A 23,144-nucleotide genomic window follows, 5' to 3' on the forward strand; every position below is an offset into this window, starting at 1 on the left:
TATGCGTATGTGTAACCGACAACAGTGTGTATACTGTACGTGTGTAAAACCTTATAATTTACCAAAAAATATGCTACAAGATTATCGTCACTGATAATGATACTATTAAAAAATGATAAATTGCTATATTGCTAATGTGTACGCTCCCCAAAAACTCCACACCTGTGATTACCCCCTCCCACCCTAATTTAACACCGATGGTTACATAAATATTTTGGTGCCGGACGTTAAATAATAATAATATGCCGTCTCTGCGGTCGAGGTCTGGTCACACCTACGTACTATGTGCAAACGTATTTTCCGGATTCCAGTCGACGTCACTTCGTCGCTCGTCCGAGTGTCCGACTCAATCTTATATTTTACGTAAGCAAATCAAGTCTATATCTATATAATAATAAAATATTGTATATGGGTAAAATTTCATATAAATTCTACAAATATAGCGCGATAAGCCGTTTAATATTTTAGGCATATAAAATATTACAACTTGTGAAACTGACTCGGCGACGACGTCCAGTCAGTCGCGTGTTCAGGGCTGAAAAACTTAATATTCGCATTCCGACCGCGAATTCTCAAAATGTAAGGTCAACGCAATCATCATTTCAAGGTGTACAACTGCTTCAATATGTACCTATCTATGTGAGCTCCGCGGATCGGACACTGACGATGGGTCGACGTGTATAAATACTACAACAGCTATCGTGTGTCGAAAAGACTTGAGACTTTAGACAAACCACAAACATAATAATATTATATATTAATAAGCCGCATGACAATCCGAAAACCACACGTCATAAAATTATAGTCGTATAATCGTATATCATGGCAAATCATATAGATTTGTTCGTCGGGATCCGCTAATTACCATACTAATATTATCGAGAGAGAGAGAGAGAGAGAAAACGTCCCGAACGTGATAGGTCGTGAAAATCGCCGAATTAGTATTTACATATTATGTACACTCACGCGATGAATATTAAAACGACGTACGTAGTGTGTCAATGACTAGGAAATAGATTTGTCAACAGATGTACGGAAACGAAGACTCACAATTACAACGTTCGGTTGAATGTCAAATTATGAGTTTTTTTTTATCAAGGTAATCTATCCTAGATTAGGTGATTCTTTAAATTGAGTGACCATTCAATCAAACCCTTAGTTAGTAATCATATAACCATACACAGCAACACAGGTTTACGGATCCATTTGTAGTGATGGACAACAATATCGATAATTCGATACGATATCCACGATATATATATGACATATCGATATTGTTTTATGCATCGGGAACTAGTTTTTTTTTATCTTCATTTAGCTAGGTAAAGGAAATTGTTGATTAGTAATAAGTAATAACCAATAACCAATAACTAATAAGTACTAAGTAGATAATATTTCAAATGTGTATTTTCGACACGATATTGTACAACCTACGATATTATAGCGATACAATATCGGAAAAATCGGATCGATATCGATTATTCACACAATTGTTGCCCAACACTATCCGTTTGTCTTCGCATTTCCAATACACGTTGATAATAATATGTAAAACATAAATAATATTATTATTCCGATACGATTAACGGTGGACAGCCATGTCAGCGAAAATCTCACGATAGTTAATCTTACAAGTCTATTATACCTATACCTATTAATTACGCGTTGTTGATCGTTGTATACATTGCATTGGAAGCGGAATCTCCTTGAGACTTGAACGTTCACAAGACGCGCATAAAATATATTATATCGACTTGCACTCGTTAAGTTCATTCGGGAAACGTCGTGTATACTAAAAAAAAAAAACAATAAAACAAATGTTTTTTTCATAATATACAGTCACGAATAATAATGATATAACGGCGTATAATAGTTCTAATGCCGATTGCTGAACCCTTTGTGCATAGGTCAATATCGAACAAATTGTAGACTGTCATTATTAGGTGATAAACATAATAATATAATATACGTGCGATCGTCTATTTTCGATGTAATAATAGTTAATACCTTTGGACAATTGGACCTATACGCGGATTATTTGTTTTTATCTAAAAACGTCTAATGAGACGATATTTTGTTAATATAGCTGATCCATTTAAATTCCAATTCTTAAACCAAAGCATGGTTTATTGTATAAATATACGGTGTAATTCCTCTAGAGTTAGAGTTGGTCTCAGCTGCAGTCAGCGTAGACGTAACGCTGACACTCGCCTTTAAGCATATTCCCGGTTTACAGGTCTGATAATCAGACATAAACTTTTCGTTCTGTCGTCAAATCAATTGAAAGTTCAACTTAAAACCGTGTAATTCAGACGTATAAGGTATCATAAATGTGTTTCAATTAATTTATACCTACAAGTGACATGTCCGATGCGCGTGAAACCATGACGGGTGGTACGATCGATATGAATACGTGTGCGTCCATTAGGTAAGTAACGGGCTCACCACAGAGTCAAAAATAATGTCTCAGAACAACACTGAACATATCGTGTGAACAAATCGTTATAAAATTATAATGTTAGGGAGTTGTCGCGATGTAATACCGTCGATGAGCCGCACTGCAGACGTGGGCTGTTGGAAAACGTCTCATATTCGGTGTGTGTCGTAGAGGACACTCGAACGTCTCAAACGCTATTATTGTAACACGATAAAATTATCACATTACACCATTGATTTAACTTATTCAGTAATCAGTTTACTTACTCGACGTGACAAGTCGTGTACCTGTACAATAATTATTAAGAACCGATAGTCGCTGTTGATGCGCAACCCTTTTGACGGCAAGACGTTTGCGTACACCAAAATTATTATCATAAAATATGTATAATATTAATAATATGTTAGTAAAACGTTTCTCGCGTGTCGTCGATCGAAGTATAACATTGTCGTGATGTCCACTCCGCGGGTGTAACGATCGAGTGGTATAACGAATTCGAAAAATCATGTCGATTCGGGCAATTTCTAAACAGGGGGGTAGTGGCTATACTTGATTAATCCTCGGGCGTACACCGTCATCACTCTCCACATTATATTATAATAATATGTGCACTCCTGCACTCTACACCCGAATTGTGTATATTGCGGCCCCATCTCCCGTTATGCTTGAACGATAATAATATAATGTTATACGTCCCTGTCACGTTGCCTGTAATTATTGTGTTAAACTCTCTTCGGAGGACTATAATAATAATACGAAATGTCTAATTTTTGTTTTTTGGTTTTTTTTCCAACAGAGAAGGGAACGAAGAATCCGGCGGCGTTAAGGCGACGATGACGTCCGGCGTGGGCAGTTCTCCGGACGTGGTGGCCATGGAGCCCCGGAACGGCGGCGGTAGCGTCAGCGTGGGATTAGCGGACGGCGGTGGTGGAATCGTCAACCCCGCGTTTCAACCGCCCTCGTTGCTCAGCCAACAGAGCACCGTGTGGACGCGCCGCCAGCAGGCCGTTTGCGTCCGACACGCGTTCAAGCACTACGGTTCCGCGAGCAAGCCGAACCACGTGCTCAGCAACCTCAACATGACGGTCGCTAAGGGCACAATGTCAGTATACAAACGATATCGTTTTTTCACTAATATTAACTGAATGTGTCTAAGCCGTTTGTCAGAACGCAGAGATGTCTCTCATTCAGTAACTCACTCTCTATAATATCTACCTATCGGTTAGTGCCCTAAAAACGTGCTATTGCTTCCGAAAACCTGCAACATAATATTTCAGAACATTTTTTTTTCGTCGAAAAATTCGAGTTGTCGATAGGATTTTTCAACCGTAGACTGTGTAGGAACATTCAATTATTATCACCATCAACCGTCGTATTACTGTTCTATATTTCCATTAGGATATTTCACCTTACCTTACCGGGACACGACATTAAGATATTAGGTCGGGGCACTATTGCCTCGTAATAAGATTATGCTAAGTGATTCGGTCACGCGGAGACGGCGTCTTAGCCGAGCTCGTTAGACTTTTTTCTAGAGAGCGCCAAGGAGGAAATCCTATTTGAGCTACACTTATGCAAATTGTGCCATAGATTTAATGAATTAGCATAACTTCACAATAAATATTCGTTATTTTCAATCATACGTTCATACGTGTCCGATGTCCGCCACCGTGTCACGTCACAGTCGAGTGTTTTTCCTCATATGTTTCGTCAAAAACTACGTCCTATCCCGGAAAAACCGTACGGCGTCGTTATAAAGGCTTTCCGAGCAGGCGCTGTGGTATACCTATACTCGTCGAGTGATTCGCACCGGTTTCGAGTGCGATTTTCTACGACACCACTCGAATTTTATACCTCTGAGCTGAATATCGTTTTGAGTGGTTTCCTCGAGCGTGTAAAACCTATAATAATAGCCTCCACCAATGCGTCAACATGCGTCATCGCTCCCGCGGCATTAATCCTAGGCCGCCGAACAAATGCATGTGTATATTTGTGTTTGTTTTTTTCGTACTCTCTCGACCTCCGTAACACGCAATTTAAAGCCAGAATTTGCCAGGATGAAACTGCAAATAAAAACTAAAAAAAAACGTAGGTAGGTACATACGCGCATGCTAGTAAAATAAGTGCTCGAGCGGCTGTCAACGCGTAGGTTCGTGAATATCGTTTCGGAAACGACTATAATGGAGTGCCGGTGGTGTTTGCGGACGACAAACAGACGATAATTATAATAATATTACATTAAAGTTAGGTACCGTCTACGACGTCAAAGCGCATATTATAATACATGTTTTTACGCCATCGTCGCTCGATTTTTATCCATCATATTATTACTTACTTACCTGTAATGTACGCATGGACGTCATGTAGAGACGCATTATCCTTGGTACGACCTCCGGACGCAACCGGTTTGCATGGGTTCCGCCGACGACCAGGCAATCTTCCGTAGGTTATACGCATACATTATAGGCGTAATAGTAGTAATAATAATAATAATAATAATAATAATATTAGTAATAATAATAAAAATATTAATATCGTGTGCCGGACCGCGAAGCTGATACCGAGGCGGCGGCGCTGTGGCTGTGACGGCATTCGACTCATATCAGATTTTCGATGACCGAAAACAGAATTTTACAATAATTATTATTTTCGATCGGCGTTACGATTATCTCACAATGCGTCTCATAATATATATAATATATAATACGGTCGTACGTAATACAATATTTCGACGATGGCAGTAATTAATACGCATCGCTATTATATGACGTTATTCTCAATAGTCTACATAATTTATATGTCTAGGTATGCTATGTTAGCAGCGTGTGCCCCCCGCGGTCTGGAATCATTCCGTTTTTCCGATTCACCGTCACGATTCTCCCAGAGTGTTGGATAAACGCAGACCTGTCGATTTTATGTAATTCACCGAATCGCTTCGTTCCTGTAGACAGAACTTTTCGAACAAACGGCCTGCTGCTTATCGCGATTATTTTTCTCACAAAAATATCGAATAATTATTCTTCGTCATGAATGTTCACAACCCCTAGATAATATGGCTTTCCAAAATAATAAAAATCAAAATGTGTTCTATAATAAGGTAAAAATATAAAAAAAAAAAAAAACAATGTCCCACACTTTTCAAACTCTTTATAGTTTGATTAAACCTGAAATCGTACCTTTTACTCATAATGTATCTATTATTTTATCGAAATTTAAATTTTTTTATAATAATATATATTTAGAGTTTTTTTTAAAAATAATTTTGATTTGTGAAAATACGTAAGGATTCTATAGAAAATATATATTTTTTCGTAAATCTTACCAAATAAATAAATAGTAGTCTTTATGAAGGTATCCCAACTTCATTACTGAGATGGACGTTTCTGACTTTTGAATTACGTTTTATGTGGTTTGGGAATTTCAATATTTTTCTCACAGACCTTATTACCAATTATAGATATGGACTGCTGGGAGCTAGTGGTTGCGGTAAGACAACATTGCTCAGCTGCATTGTTGGCCGGAGGCGACTAAACACTGGACAGATATTTGTGCTCGGAGGAAAGCCCGGAACAAAAGGAAGCGGTGTGCCCGGAAAACGCGTTGGATACATGCCTCAGGTAATTAATGTTTATTAAAATGTTATACTAATGACGAGTAAAAAACCAATAACTGAAAAAAACTCTCAAAACGATACGAAAAAAAAAACAGAATTATGTATAACCGTGAAAGTTCTATACAGATGATACATCCAAAATATTTTTTAAAAACTATTTAAAAAATAATAATTTATGGCTGGAATTTATCATGCTTAGAAATTTAATATTTGCTAGTCGTTTTCGATGGAAATTAAATACAGATTTATTGTTATAACGGTTTATACTGGAAGGTAGTAGACAAAATTAGGTCTAAAAAGAAACTTGGATATTTCTAATAATTGTAGGCTTGAAATATCTGTGAACCTCGCCGCACTTCAACGCAATATTAACGTTTGAAACCAGTTGCGATAAAACCGGAAAAACGTGATGCGCTGCAATTGTTTAAAAGTTGGATTAGGCGTATGGAAGCAACGGCCGCGGGTAATAACTAACAAACATCGGGACATATCATATAATATATTATAATTATATAAAATGCATAATAAGTGGTGGGGCCCCATATGTTCTACCAGCAGTCGGACGGACTCCTGGACAATCCTGGTTGGAAAACGAAAAACCGTTATTATTATCATAGGTTAGGTTAGGTTAGCCTAACCTGCCTAATATATTTTATACAGTGTGCCCCATATCATATATTACAATACGTGGAACCATTGATTATAGAATACCTAGTCTGTTCTATACAAATCAATGGTGGAACTAACTATCTCAACCCGATGACATTATACTAAAATACGGTTTGCTGTGATAGCGAAGCAGCTACACATTCTGTGAAAATTTCACATACCCGCGGGTTCGCAGCGAATATCCACACAATTTTAAGCACTCAATGAGTCCGATTATTTCCAAATTTCAAACGGCTGTAACTCGATCAATTTTATGTTTAGGACCATGCAGGTCTTTGAAATAACTTAAAAAAAAAAAAAAAATAATCTAGTCATATCTGACGATTAAAATATCGAATACTGTTTTTTATAAAAAAAAAAACGCGAGTGAAATCGATATTGCACATTCTTAAAAATGTGAAATCGTCCCAAAATACTTATCGGTATCGTGTAGGTATAGTGTAATATCACAGCAAACCGTATTTCCATGTATAAGGTCGTCTGGCCGAGATATTTAGTGATACTATAAAACATGTAAGACGCGCTGTAGGATTATTTTAACAACGACGACAGTGTAATTCGTGAGCGTGTGGCCGATTTCGACCTCTGGTGGCGGCTGTATGACACGTCATCGTGTACGATCGACTATAACGCGGGCCCGGCCGGACTCGTAAGCGAAAACGCCGTGCAAACGGTCCTTGGGTTTTGGCAAAAGTCTGTCGAAACGTCGTCTGTATACGCGTCCGCATCATACGCAGTCGTCGTCGGGAGAGCAAGGCCAGCCGACGCGGATAAATCGTCGATCGGTCGGCCGGAGCTTTTCAAGGCACAAAGACGCGTTCACGCATGCGCGCGCCAACTGCAGTCTACTTTTCTTGCGCGTATAATTTTATTTTTTATTTTGAGGACGCCCCCAAGGCTGAGCATTACTCATTTGATATATATTTATCACCAATATTAAATCATATTTAGTATCTCCCCATACTTATACCTAGGACACTGCAGCCACGTTGACGAGTGGTTTTTATCCCCTTTCGATAGCGGTCGCCGCGGTCATCAATCGTCAGATAAACATAGGAAATACCAACAGAAAAACTCATATTACCTGAAGTTATAATATTGACGTGTTGTACATATTATGTATATTATTACGATAAAAAAAAAAATATATATAATAATTTTCTATCGTTGCTATTACATTATTCGGAATGGTTGCTAAAACCGCGGGAAGCATCGACCCGAGTCGTGTGCAACACTCGCACATACCTACATAATAATATAATAATATAACCCCGTTGCACGGGAGTCAACATAACATGATAATAATAAGAATAATAGTAATAATACGCCAAGAATGAAACGAGGTGACTTACTAGCGTGAAGCCCAACCGACTGATGTCTGATTGGCATTCCGTACACTGTGAATTGCGATTTCTTAACGTTTACTGTTTTGTATATAAAAAAAAAAATGATAGTAATAATAATAATAATAATGATAAAAACTAAACGAGAAAAAAGTTTCTGTACGCCGTATCTTGCAGTTGTAATTTAATTAGAAGTTTTGATAAGTACATTTTATTCCCACGCAGAGTTTAATGAAATTTTAATTTTAAAACGTTTAAAACATTATTTGAAAGAAAAAATATTTTGCCAAATGATGGCATAGCAACCAGTAAGTACCTGCCTACCTTTTTTTCTGGTCGGTAGCATAAGTTTCCATTTGAGTTCATGCATTTTTAAAAGTTTTACAAATAAATTATAAGTTTATATTAATATAGTATTAATAATAATAATAATAATATTAATTTAAAAAGTATGTTACTAAAGATTTCCCTTTAGTGAGTAAGTCATTAGTCAGAATGTGTTAGTAAAGCTTACTGTCTATGATCATCTTAGAAAGTAAAACAATCAAGTCGCCTTGTCAACACCACCAGCTAATATTCTAAATTGGGTTTGAATATAATATTTGTACGACACATAGGTATTATCAAGTTTTTCCGAGTGGCATAATTAGGAAACGATAACTGTACTATCTAGCTATCGTCTAATTTCAGTTATTCGTTACGATTCAATTTTAAAGACCAAAAATGGTTTCTATAAGATATCAATTCATTTTTTTTTTTTTTTTAATAAAGAAAAAAGCCTATGCAAAATATTAAGTGCTTTTTGTAAGACGATATTATTTTGTAATTTTATACGTCGATAACTACTTATTTTGTTCATCATAAGTAGTGTTTGTTAAACACCTCTCTAGTCTCTATATTTAGTTGTTTACTCGAACAAATAATTTCCTAAGAGCATAAAAAATGTATTAGTCGCATTAGGTATATATTTTTTTTAATAAAAAGGTTTTTTCACCATTTCAATATCTTAAGTTACAAATTTAAAAATATCCCAAATATTTTACTTGTGTGTATAATATACGAATTCGTGGTATTATATTATATTATATTCATCGGTAATATAAATGTATAATAGTGATGTATTAGGTAGGTACGGTGTTTGGGATAAGACGTGGTTTTACACGAAATCTCTTTAGCGAAAAAATATCTTGCAACCTTATACAATTTCGCGTGAACTCGTATCGATGTGCCGAATAACCTTAGTAGCGGGCTTAAGAATAAAATATTTAAGTTCGGATTGCCATTTTATGAAAACTTGCTACTTATTATATGAAACCAATTTTTTAAACTAAAACAATACTAACGTGTTGAATATTTCAACCGTTAATGGAATAATCGTTTCAAAATACGTTTGTCAGACAGTATTTTATTCCGTGAAAATAGGTCGGTATGACGTATTTTGGTATTTTTTATTCAAGTACGTTTGAAAGTTTGATATGTACATTTATTTATAGTACCGTAATCTTAAAATCTAATTTAACGAGTCATATTATTATGTCTTGGTATAATATATTATACCGTATTGTTATGGACTATTATTTGTTAATATTAATAAAACGTCTAATATTATTTAATATATTACCTCACATTGTGAATTTGTTACTGCGCACAGTTGAAGTCATGATAAGTTTTCATAATAATTTTCATTTTTCCGGTAACAACTTTTTGTTTAAAAAAAACCAAATAAATAAATACATTGTCAACTTATATTAACAATGACAAGACAACTCTTCAGAGAACATGTTTGAATCCATATTTGTTCCGCAATGTTTTGAAATTGTGGAGCACGTATTTCAAGTTATTTTTTTCACACACGTGCATACTTATAAAAACGTCCGTGTCCGTAACACATTCACAGCATAACATAAAGGAACAATTAATATTTACCTTTTTGAATTGAAGGTTTCAATAAATTAATATGATTTATCAGTGTGATTTATCAGTGTGATTTGTTATTGGTTTATAATTACTCGAGATTGTATAGTACCTACATTTTATATTATGTTATATTTAGTTATTAGTAATTATTCTTATATTTTTTTTCAAACTCCAATTACAATATAATATAATGGTGATATAAAAAATATAGGTATAGTTTCAATGACATAATTTTATATTTTGTCATGATTATGTACTATAATGCCTCATTCTTCTACTATTATATTATTAAAAAATAAGATTTAAACGTTTCAAGGGAATGCGTAAAAATGTTCCGAAAAACGATCAATAATCATTTATTGATTTTAGTACGTATAGTTTTTAATTCGCTTAAATAATATAGTATGAGACAAAAAATATTTTATTATACTACACTGTGTTTTATTTTAAAAAAATAACAAAATATTCCGTTTTTCTTTTATTATTTTTTTAATCTAAAGTATAATGTATACAATTATAGTTGTACTTGTTATTTGGTAGGTATTATACTGAAAAATGAATTTCTGTCGAATATTACTACCTATAAGGCACTTAAGTCAGTGCCTTAAATTTAAGTATGCTTGTATTTATAACTCATTTTAATTTTAAATAGGTACCTATTTATTTAATAGTTCTTGAAAGCAAAAGTTCAGTTAATTTTGGTTTATATTAGTTGATAATAATTGCATTTACCAAATGTATTATAGTTTTGGAAATTTATCAATGACATCGAATAACTGGTATTATATTTGACACTTGTATATTTTCAATTTGTATTCAATCGTTCTTCAGACAATTACTCGAATGACGTTAATAGTTGACGTTCGTGTCGATTGTTTAGAAATTATTCTTCGGCGCCACGTCGCATCAATAATTTGTAATGACAATTTAGATTTCTATGAGACAAAAAAAAAGTCTTACAGTCTTCACTCCTCAGACATCAAATACATTACTGAATATTGATCACTCACAGAATTATTACTCTTGGACTCATTCTCCTATTATCTTTTTTTGCTAAATATTTACAGACTACATCATTTAATTGTGTCTATATTTTACATTTTAATACTGAACATTGGTCATTATCCATAACGTTTTACTGACCTCGTAACGACATCATAATTGGTATTTTAGATATCGTGCTGGATTTTATGACGATCGTAACGCAAGAGGGAGGGGGGACAAGCGATTATAATAATATGAAAGACGATTTGATGAATAATTTGTGTCCTAATCGCTAAAATATTTAGAAAACAAGTTTATTGCCTTTGAAGGCTATTGAAATTAAAATAGAAAAAATCTATAGCCCTAATGACTCTTGTAAAAAAAAAGAATTACCACAAAGCATTATTTTTTTATGAGATTAAACTCCTTAATTATAACTCGATATTTTCTGAGACAGTTGTTTTTGAACAAATCATTAAAACAGTTTTCCCACAGTTAGATTTCAAAATGTCTACTTATTGCTTTCTACTTATTGATCGTGGCTAAGCACAGGTTTTAACTTAAGCGACTGTAGTCTATAAAATATATTATATAGTTTATGTTTAAACCACAAACATTATTTTCTAAATGAATTCCAGCTGGCACGTAGCAGTCGGATATGATTATATAACACACCGTTAATATTTTTATTTTTTAATCTATTTTTAGTCTTTACACATGTATTGACAGATTTTTAGTTTTTACCGATTCTGGCGATTATTATAAACGTTATACGTGGCTGAGATACTCATATATTTCAAACTCTCGTATTCAGAATGTGTACGTGGAAACACGATTTCTCCGGTGCAGCACACCATTTTTTTTTCCTATACTAGAATCACCGACTGTAACGGATAAAATCGGGCATTTAGACCATATATTTTTTTTTAAATGTTGATATTGGTAAAAAAAAACACTGATGTTATAACGGCAATATTAAATCGTAATGATATTTATATTATATATATTATCCTTTGTATACTCACGTCAATCGTTAATAATATTGTAAAACAGTATAAATTATATAAATACGAAAAACACGTAATTTAAAAATTATAGAAATAAAAATAAGTTTAATTTATGAAAAAAAAAACTCAAACATAAATAATTTGATATTATAGTTGTTAGGGTTTATTTATTTTTTAACTTGAAATTTATTAATTCACGGAAATCGTTTTCGTATAATATTTTTTTTATTATCCTATACACGTTGGCTATAAATGTCATGTAAGGATGAAGTATTGTCGTAAATACAAACTCAACGTCTGGAAAGTACAAGATTGTTTTATCGAAACCAGTAGTTTTGTTCCCAGGTGGGACAGGCCATTGTAATATTCATACACATTTAGAAATTAAATTACGAATGTATGAGTGTTCTGAGTGGTAATACGCCAATTTTATAGAGTTTCGTTGTCGTGTTTCATATAATACACATTTTGGTTATCTAAACAATTGTGGTATTTTATATTTTTGTGATTTATACATCAAATTAATAATTTATGTTTTATTTTGTTTATAGGAAATAGCTCTGTATGGAGAGTTTTCCATCAAAGAGACAATGATGTATTTTGGTTGGATATTCGGTATGGAAACGTCGGAAATTAATGACAGACTTCAATTCCTTTTGAACTTCTTAGATTTGCCCAGCCAGTCTAGATTGGTGAAAAATCTCAGGTAATTAATTTTTGAAAACTCAACGCGTTCAAGACTTAAAATTGATTGTAATAAAAATTAAATTATGTTTCAGTGGTGGTCAACAAAGAAGAGTTTCATTCGCTGTGGCTCTTATGCACGATCCGGAGCTCTTGATTTTAGACGAACCTACGGTCGGTGTAGACCCGTTACTCCGTCAAAGGTATAACAATAATTGAAGACAATATTATTTAGCCTAGTAATTATTTCATAAATTCCTTTTGATTACATTTGAATATTATTGTTTGGTAAATTAGTATTTGGAATCATCTGGTTCAAATCACAAAAGACGGACACAAAACAGTTATCATCACTACACATTACATCGAGGAGGCTCGGCAAGCGCACACTGTAAGTACATTTTCCAGCATACTATGAAATATTTAAATATAATATACTATAATATTATACTAACTATATTATGTTAATATTATAAAGTAAAACGTAATCGATATTGTAAAAAAAAATTGATTGGCTTGTGTAGATCGGTTTAATGAGGAGTGGAAGGTTATTGGCCGAAGAATCTCCACGTGCACTGTTGTCTATGTATCACTGTCAGTCATTAGAGGAAGTGTTTTTAAAACTGAGTAGAAAACAAGGAACGGACGGACAACCGCAGGAAACGCCAGTCAACATATCGAATAACATTTCACTGGTAAGTAATTATTTATTATTTGCATTGTATCGGGATATTATAACAATAATGTCGTTTTCAAATACGGCGGTTTAAGTAGGCAAACAATACACATTTCGTTTTGTTATCGGAACGACTAATTGTATTGGTTTTACTTTTTCAGGCTACGTTGAACTGGGGTAAAAAGGACGAACCTGTTTACGTAACGGAAGAGAGCGGTGTAGTGGGCTTGAACTTCCACCAATCAAAGGAGGTGCTTGCGCAAGAGCAGTCAAATGGCATTAATGGTAAATTGGCCGAGATGCAAATGATGGAGCCACAATACGACTCTAGTTGTTGCGAAATCACTACTCGAGGAAAAACAAAGGCGCTGTTGCAAAAGAACTTTTTGAGAATGTGGAGAAATGTTGGGTAGGTTTACTCAGGGTCTCCGCATTATTATACAATATTATGCTATTAATTATAAGTATTTCACTTAGTGTGGTGTAAAATAATGTATCGTTGCATTTTAAAACGCGTCAAACGCACGCTTTGTTGACTATTATACCTAATAATAATCGTTTAATACTGGATTTCAAGCATCGATGAATAATAAAATTCATATATTCTGCAATTTTTATTCAATTTTTATTCAATTTTGTCGACATTTTGATAAAACCCTACGAACAAATTACTGAATAAATTATAAAAATATTTTACTATATTTACAGAGTGATGTTGTTCATATTTGCATTGCCAGTGATGCAAGTCATACTTTTCTGTTTGGCCATCGGTAGAGATCCAACGGGCTTACATTTGGCTGTAGTCAACAAGGAAATGAACTGGGAAACAAAGGCGTGTCCTATTTATGATAACTGTACACTTGAAATGTTTTCGTGTAGGTATTTAAATGCTTTACCGAAAGACACCGTAGTATTAGTGAGTATATTAGTGATATTATTAACATAGTTATTACGCGTCGGGCAAATTATAGTGGATTACAAAATTTTACTTTTTTCAGGACTATTATGACACCCCCGAGACAGCCATAAATGCCGTTAAGGTGGGCGACGCCTGGGGAGCTCTTTACTTCACTGAAAACTTTACCGACGCACTCGTCGCAAGAATGGCGTTGGGCAGAGAATCTGACGAAGAAACATTGGACCAGAGTGAAGTGCGGGTGTGGCTTGACATGTCGAGTAAGTGTTGGACCAGATTAATTGTTTCACATTTTAAAAATCACCACGCGCCTACGAACGCAACCAGTTGTTTATAATATTTTATTTCGTTTTTCGTTTTTCAGACCAGCAGATCGGTTTGATGTTGAACAGAGACTTGCAACTGTCTTACAGAGACTTTGGACAAGGTTTGCTGTCGAGCTGTGAGCAAAATCCAAAGCTCGCGGACATTCCGATTCAGGTAAATTTCGGCATTTATAATATTATGTTTGAAAATTAAAAAATACCTATATGTAACGATAATCATAATGTCATATTATTGTTTTTTCTTCTGTACACAGTTCAAAGAACCAATATACGGCAGTAGTGATCCCAGTTTCACGGATTTCGTAGCACCGGGAGTTATTTTAACGTAAGCATCCAATATATTTACGTTTTCTAGTCTGTTAAAGTCTTTATAATATTAATATTTTTTTTATCGTCTATCTAGAATCGTTTTCTTCTTGGCCGTCGCACTCACGTCTTCGGCGCTGATCATCGAGCGGACCGAGGGTCTGCTGGACAGGAGTTGGGTCGCTGGTAAATATTACGATCACAATTTTCAGCTAAAAATATAAAACCGTTATTGCAGTTTGCGGGGTTTTCGCGCTTTGTTGGCTGTGTATTATCACATGTAACACTGCTGCACAGTTACATTGTGGCGTAAGCGTATGAATATTTAGCCGCTTCCATCCACACACCATCCGATAAAAAGATCAGATATGTTTTACGGCTTTTAATCTTGGCGCAAGTTTTCGCGGTGGCAATAAAATTGTTGCGGGTACCAGTATTTACATAGGACATTTGAATGCGTAACGTGTTTTTTTCCTTTTCATTTTACATAATTTACACCCACTCACAGATCTTACGTCTTATAACGAGTGTGACTGTATATAGTATCGCTTGCAGTTTTCCATTTCGAAAAATAAATGTTACGACTGAAACGGAAAAAGGTTTTATTGTTGTCGGGAAAATTAATACGTTCGAACGCCATCGACTATATTTTTATAATAATATATGACTTTCGCAATGTACAACGGGTATTCATCATCATATTATTTCGTATACCGATCAAAGCTATCGGAGGTCCTATAATAATATTATGATATCGGAGCCTCCGCATAAACGAGCTAAACATGAGATGCTAAACATTTTTTACACACAGAAATTAATTTTTTTCCCCCAAAATTTTTTCCGCAGGTGTGACGCCGTTAGAAATATTGTTCTCCCATGTCATTACGCAGTTCGTAGTCATGTGTGGACAGACGGCACTTGTACTCATATTCATGATTATTGTATTCGGCGTGGAATGCAAAGGAGACATTACTCTTGTGATCACCCTCACGATATTGCAGGGTCTGTGCGGCATGTGCTTCGGTAAGTGAAACATAAATCAACAGTTTTCCCAGACCATGTGTAACTTTTCTTCTTACAGGTTTCGTAATATCAGCCATTTGTGAACTGGAAAGAAACGCTATCCAGTTGGCCCTGGGAAGCTTTTACCCGACACTTCTGCTCAGTGGTATGTGTATATTATACAGTTCTGAATCATATATCACACAATATTAGGATTTAATCGAAACAAATTTACTAAACTCCGTACAGTTAGTGCCTGCGTAACACATGCATAGGGGGAAAACAATAAAATATTATGATTGTTTATTTAATATTTGTTAACAATCTCGAATATTACCTTCGAAATATCGCCAATCGTAAACAATAAATATCAATGTCACCGTAACCTTCGACTTACACGCTGTTGTAAATGTTAACTAATCAAATTTTAATTAGGTAGGTACACCATAATTAATGCTGAGCTCCCGACGTGTGGTACTAAAAAATATATTTTTGTGATATTTATCATTTATAACGACAAACATTTGAGGTCGAGCGTTTTCCTCAAATATAAAACGTATATATATATAAATAGGTGCTAGGTGCTTTACCGAATAGTATTGTACTACAATGAAATAATGTGTACGTTTACATAACTCGGGTGGCTAAAATGTACATAATATACAAACGTATACTGTATACGGTACAAAAAATATAAAATGTTAATGTAAGCTGAAGTAATTTTACCACGATCCGGGTAAAAAGTAAATTTCCCACACAGTGTTTGTAGGTTTCGACTTTGTTTCTTTTCTTTCTTATACACCGTAATATATACTTAAATAATTTAATTCAAGAGTATGTACGTAACTTTTTTTTATCATAATTTTTCACAAATCGTTTATTAAAGAAAAAATTTATCGTACACATTTCAGTTTATATGTGTCGATATAGTTTTATTTTATTTCTTATAGTTGTAGTGATCCATAGAAGCATATTTTTCCAATATAGGTAGGTACACCACTTGAAAAAAAATACTTTGAAATCGGGGTCAAGAAGTCTAGTTGTCTATATTCTATACGACAGTAATATGCATATTTTTAAAGTGGTTTACTATACTATATAAATTTTTTTCTACTTGTAAATTGTAATTAACAACAATAAAAAATATTCTACTTTCTGATAAACTATTCTCATTTTAATCTAGATGGTACAGCCTTTATTGTGTTATATTTAAGATATGGTAATATTCGAAAGAGAAAAAGTTTGAATAGAAAAAACGCTGATGATAATAATTGGTTTTATATTTACTAAACATTTGTTTAACTGAAAAATAGGACTTTTGTCATATTAGTTTATTTAGCGATTACCAATACATAATACGCATTGTATACACGATACGTTCAGTGCGACAAGTAGTTACGTAATTGATATCACGCAATTATTTTTATTTTGCCAATTAATTATTTTGCCATAATATAGGTAGTAGGTTATATTATTGTGTTTATAACCTACTTCCAACTTGTAAAAATTAAAATATATGAACGCTAAATCGTATCAAACGTTAAAAACTATTTATTACCTATTTAACAATATTGTATTATTACATATTGTGTTGTTCGGTGGTCGCGTACCAAAGGCCAACTAAAAAAAGTACTTTTGACAAATCAATGACGGTCGAGACGAAATCAACCGAAAATAAATAATAAAAATATCGATGACAGCGGAGACACCAGCTTAGACAACCCCCCCCCCTCACCCCTCTCCTCACAGATATAAGGTACGATACGATCGGGCGCACATAATACGTGGCTAGTCGACATTACGTAACGCGAGGGTTGAAAATAAACAAAGATATTTTCAGCACTGTCCTCTTACATAACTACCATCGTTAGGAGTCCCGGACGTATACGAGACTCTGTTGTATTATTATAGTGTCGTCGCCGCCGTGTAGTCATGTAGAGCAGCTGAATTTGAAGTGTATTATATCCGAGTTGTCGAGGCGCAAACACTCCAAGCCCGTCCGGACCGAATAATAATAATTATTGACGATTCAATGAGTCCCGTTCGACTAAAACCACGCGCTCCCCCCCCCCCCCCCCCCAACCCACACACTGTCTGTATCGCGCTAATTGGCAATAATACAATAATAATGTGACAGCACACCTCGTACGTATATGTATAGGTACAGGTACAGTATGTCCGTTTCACGGTTGTGCAGCAAATCATTGGCAAAACGTGCGAGTTATTACGTAACCCGCAGCCAACAACACAATATACACCTAATATTTTAATGCAAAATAATATGTCTCGTCATATATTTTTTTTTCGTTTCCGTCCGACTTTCATCGTCCGATTGCAGACAGTTGCGCCCGTATAATATTGTAGTCACCCGGCGTCGATTCGGTCGCATGAAATTAATATCATAATATCGTTATAAATTAGTAATTTTATCATAAAAGTCGAACTATATTGATCACGTCTCATCGCTTACGCATTAGCATAATATTATTATGTCCGTATTAAGCGGAGCGTACCGCAGTTCTTGGTACACGCGATTCTTGCGCGAGTCGTTCTATTTATCGCTCCAGTTCAATTACACGTCTTACGACATTCTTAGTTATGTTTGTTTAGTTTTTTATATAGTTTTTTTTTTTCATCGCAAACAAGTTATAGGGTTCCCCCTTTGTCGTATGATGAATACAATTTTTAACGTCACCCGCTCGAAAAAAAAGCACTACAGTACGGGTATTTTTTAAGAACACTTTGAAACTAATTTTAAAATGTTAATAACACTTTGGCGATGATAATATTATGTCAATCATATTATAAAGAATTGTAAGTTTTTGCCGTAACGCAGAAGACTAATAATCTAAATATTATTTACATATTTTTTTTACATAAACCAAAGTAAACATTTTGTGTTAACGCGTTGAATAATAATAATAGGTATTATTCGACACACACTCATTGTTTTTATAAGAACAATAGAATTTTTTCGTTTTATTTGTAACGGCTGAAAGACACATACAATTATTATAACAAAAGTCGTATTAATAAATTATTGATTGTAAGTAAGCGCGAGCACACACAACTTTTTACCTCGATCTTACTTTTAGACCAGTCGAATGTGATTTAATAATATTGGAGGTATATGTGGCCTCCATTGCAATTATATTTGTATAATGACGATATAGACATACACAGTATAAATGTATTTATATGATGTACAATCGTATATATACAATTATCACGGTTCCAAACGGATGACGACATAACAACGTCCGAGAGGTCGAGTCTTTGCAGTATATTATAATATAGGTACTTCCTATGCGGATAGTCGTAACATTAAGGGGTACGGTACACATTGGGACGGCCAAGTGGCCCTAAAAATTACGTTTCAAGTACCCCCCACTAAAGGAATCCATTAGCGAATCATTCAATCTCGTCATTTCCGCCACTCTGAACATTATAATATTATTGTAATACCTAATACGTTTGTTAATTATTTCGACGTGGGCCGCGACAGTCATATTGCAGTGTAGAAGTCCCCGCAGCGTAACACCGCTAAATCCTAATTATTGCGACCCAATTAATACATAATACCTACCTAGGTATATGGTGTACACGCACATTTAATGATTTCATCGCCAAACAACGATGTTTACATAATAATAATAACAATATAACGAGACGTATTGGCGCGACGATCGATAATATAACATCGACGCCTCACACCTGTACCTGCAGCTCGCCGCACAGTATACTAACATTATAACAACGTGAACAATAATTATTTTTTTCAGGCGTCATCTGGCCGGTGGAGGGCATGCCCATCCTGTTGCGGTACGTCAGCTACTGTCTGCCGCTGACCATGGCCACGACGTCGCTGCGGAGCATACTGACCCGCGGCTGGAACCTGCTGGAACCCGACGTGTACTTGGGCTTCGTGTCCACCATCTCGTGGATAGTGTTGTTCCTGTCCATCAGCATGGCCGTGCTCAAGTTCAAGCGCGGCTGAGCGTCGCCGCCCAAAGTTCCCCCCCCCCGTCACTTCCCCGTCGCCCCCCGTCGTTCCGCCAGCACTCGCGGGGTCCTCTCGCCCCCCCGGACGTCTGCGTGTTTTGTTTTTTTTTTTTTCGAACGGCCTGCACCGGAAGCGAGGTGACCGCGAACGAATCCGTCCGGAAACGCGAACGCCGATTTTCCCCTCCACACCCCCTGCATAATTGTATCTACCCAACCCCCTCACAACGCCCTCCCCCCTCCCCCCCATAAACATCGTGACGTGTATTATATTATTATAATGACGATTTCTTAGATTAAAACGATAATATTTGCTCAGCATTCTTTTGTGACATAAATTAATCAAATTTACCGTCCAAAATTATATTATGTACAATGTACGTGTGCGTATGTCTGTGTGTGTGCGTGTAACGTGTCTACGTCTAACGAATTCGCGACCGTGAACACGAATAACGCGCATGCATAGGCATAAACATATATATTTTTTTTTTTTACCCAGTGACTTTTTATTACTTAATTAGGATACAATCTAGTATTTATATATATTTTTTTTTTAGACATATATATATATTTATATGTGTGTGAATATTTTTATGTAATCTACATCACCCACGCGCATGATTATTTCAAAATAGTTAACATTTGTGAGATCGAAGGGCTGCGGATCGTTTTCAATAGATTTCAATTCAAGTGGCATTATCGGCGTAAAATAATAATATTGTTGTATTGTATAGGCATTGTAGTGTTATTTTTAAAGTACTATCTACATGATATTGTAAAAACAAATCGACGCGCGACCGTTGCATCAGCGTCTACAGCCCTTCGGTGTATTATATTATTTTAAAATACATTTTGTGATTGGTAAATTACTGTTGTAGTTGTTTTATTAATAAGGCGAAAACCGATCGATTCGCCGTTTCCGTATTTCTTTATCGAATCTTATTAATTATTATGTATCCATGTACTATATTATTATTATTATTATTTGTATTATTATTATTATTATTATTATTATTATTATTATTATTATTATTAATATTAAGGTCGTGGAAAATTAACGTTATTCGGGGCCGATTTATATAATCTGGCGCCAGTTAAAAAAAAAAAAATAATAATAATAAAAAAATTAAATTAATAAAAAATAGCAATCCAAAAAACTAGAATTTTTCTTTGCGCGCCAGGCGCTGCAGTTTTGAGGTCTGTACAATATACAAATATTTTGTTTTGTAATCGCATAACGAACAGACAACAACCAATACACGACATTTCATTGTGCTGCAGGAAGTCCGCAGAAGATAATAATGATGAACTGTGCGGCGGCGGTACATTAATAATATAATAACACAACAATAATTGCTTACTGTCGAAAAACGCAGACGCGAACCAAAGTCTCGTCGTTTTTTTTTGTTTTGATCATAACTGCAGCGTATAATATAGGTCGTGTGTAGGAAGATGATTTTTATCGTCTCGTTGACGATATCGTTTTTTATTTCAATAGATGCGAGGACGATGACTGCTGCAAGTCCTGGTGCAGGAAACCGCATAATATAATAATATGCGACGGTGTAAAATAAAGAATAATAATAATTATAATATTAATTTCGTCGCCACACACACACTCGATACGAGTACAATACCAAAATACTGTACGATCTAACACTACAACTTATTGTTGTAACATAAGCAGCGTAACGTAATTATTATCGTTATTATTATTAAGGGCTTAAAATAATTAATAATTATTGTTAAAATGCCGTCTTGTGCGTTTATGTCAAATCGTCGTTATACATCCACTGGCTGCGAGGGCTGTAATAACAATACCTAATGATAATGATATCATAGCCGGAAGACGGAAACTAAAATATTATCATAATATCCGTCATTATCATTTTCCCGACCTTGACATTGTCCGAAGTGGGCTGCCCAGAGCACTGTCCGTACGGTCTCGGCTCACAGCTGAGAGACGTTACAATATAACTTTGCCGAGTATCTCTACTTAATAATAATAATTTCACCATCGCACTATTCGCCGACGAATTCCCGAGGGTTAAATTATTGTCGATGACTGTGTATAATTATGGTGTCCGGGGCTGCGGTTGACAGTTTTGGGGACGTTATAATAATATTATTATTCGCCGCCGCCGCCGCCGTCATCACTAAACTTCCGTTTATATATTATTTTTTTCGTCGGATGTCGTTGTCGCTATAATAACCGTCCCTGTTTAGTGTACGCTCCGAGTATAATATAATATTTCTAATTTCTATAGACGAATAGAGATTTTATTGTGATTCAAAAATGTTCAACTTCCCGACTCCTGTCTACACGCCAGAACGGTATTGCTGTTAGACCAAGGCGTCGAATTTATTCGATACCAAGTGCGGACGGTTTTATCACAATTACTCACGATTAATTTACAAATTATCTTGTTGAGATTTTATGCACGGACGTAGTTATTATTAATGTTATTATTATTATTATTATTATGGCTAAGCGATATTGTTATTATTACTAGGTATTGATGTTTTAATTATTATGATTTTGCTCAAATACAAGATTAAAATACGTTGACGTGGCTCTATTTAATTCGTTAAGTGAAGTAAACGTGAATTTGTATTATTATTATTATTATTATCTTATTATCGTTATTGAATTTCGTTGTTAAGTAAAATAATTACATATCCAAATATTATGAGCGGATGAAAAACTCGTCCAATCAAAAGCTATATAACATATATTTTTTTTTCTTTTTGAGCTTGAGCCCGGCAACTTAGGCCATTAGCTGTTGGTTTTTTATTTGTTTGTAGGTTGTTAGTAGGGGAGAGGGAACGGTTGAAAACACGTTTTTTTGTATCTGTGGTAAGGATTTGTTGCTAAAAATCCCGGGTGGTCACCCATCCGGGAACTAGCAACGCCGGCCTCTCAGTGCCAACTCAGTGCGTTTCCGCAGTTAAATGTACCTACGCACTGCGCCACACCAAGCCACTATATAATATAATATAATGTAGGAGTATTTATGTAATATTTTGTTATCGTATTTTATAATATTATGATATAACTAGCTGACCCTGTGCACTTCGTTGCCCGTTAAATGTACCAACTCTATATGACTCAAACTTTGTTCAATGCCTTATTTAATATTCGGTGTATGATGTTCTAGATTCATCTTAACTTTTCTGTTGCCCGGAATAAAAATTCTTATTCGCAGCAGTATATTATCAGGTAGGCAATCTACCTGCGGTAGATCGTGGACCTCATGCTGTT

General features: G+C 35.0%; 1 protein-coding gene across 3 annotated transcripts in view; it reads left to right on the plus strand.

The window, feature by feature from the left end:
• Positions 1 to 22,451, plus strand: part of LOC132945965 (ABC transporter G family member 20) — a 53,588-nt gene extending 31,137 nt beyond the window's left edge. For all 3 annotated transcript variants that reach the window (XM_061015819.1, XM_061015817.1, XM_061015818.1), the window contains exons 2-16: positions 3,234 to 3,539; positions 5,895 to 6,054; positions 12,522 to 12,676; positions 12,750 to 12,857; positions 12,952 to 13,045; positions 13,179 to 13,349; positions 13,492 to 13,739; positions 14,039 to 14,246; positions 14,329 to 14,506; positions 14,611 to 14,726; positions 14,827 to 14,897; positions 14,976 to 15,064; positions 15,725 to 15,901; positions 15,960 to 16,046; positions 19,663 to 22,451. In XM_061015819.1, the coding sequence (XP_060871802.1) occupies positions 3,271 to 3,539; positions 5,895 to 6,054; positions 12,522 to 12,676; positions 12,750 to 12,857; positions 12,952 to 13,045; positions 13,179 to 13,349; positions 13,492 to 13,739; positions 14,039 to 14,246; positions 14,329 to 14,506; positions 14,611 to 14,726; positions 14,827 to 14,897; positions 14,976 to 15,064; positions 15,725 to 15,901; positions 15,960 to 16,046; positions 19,663 to 19,877 (2,346 nt within the window). In that variant the 5' untranslated portion in view covers positions 3,234 to 3,270 and the 3' untranslated portion in view covers positions 19,878 to 22,451. The remainder of the gene's footprint in view (positions 1 to 3,233; positions 3,540 to 5,894; positions 6,055 to 12,521; positions 12,677 to 12,749; positions 12,858 to 12,951; positions 13,046 to 13,178; positions 13,350 to 13,491; positions 13,740 to 14,038; positions 14,247 to 14,328; positions 14,507 to 14,610; positions 14,727 to 14,826; positions 14,898 to 14,975; positions 15,065 to 15,724; positions 15,902 to 15,959; positions 16,047 to 19,662) is intronic.
• Positions 22,452 to 23,144: the final 693 nt, after the last annotated feature.

This window comes from Metopolophium dirhodum, chromosome 5 (assembly GCF_019925205.1).
Source record: "Metopolophium dirhodum isolate CAU chromosome 5, ASM1992520v1, whole genome shotgun sequence".
Classification (NCBI taxonomy): domain Eukaryota; kingdom Metazoa; phylum Arthropoda; class Insecta; order Hemiptera; family Aphididae; genus Metopolophium; species Metopolophium dirhodum.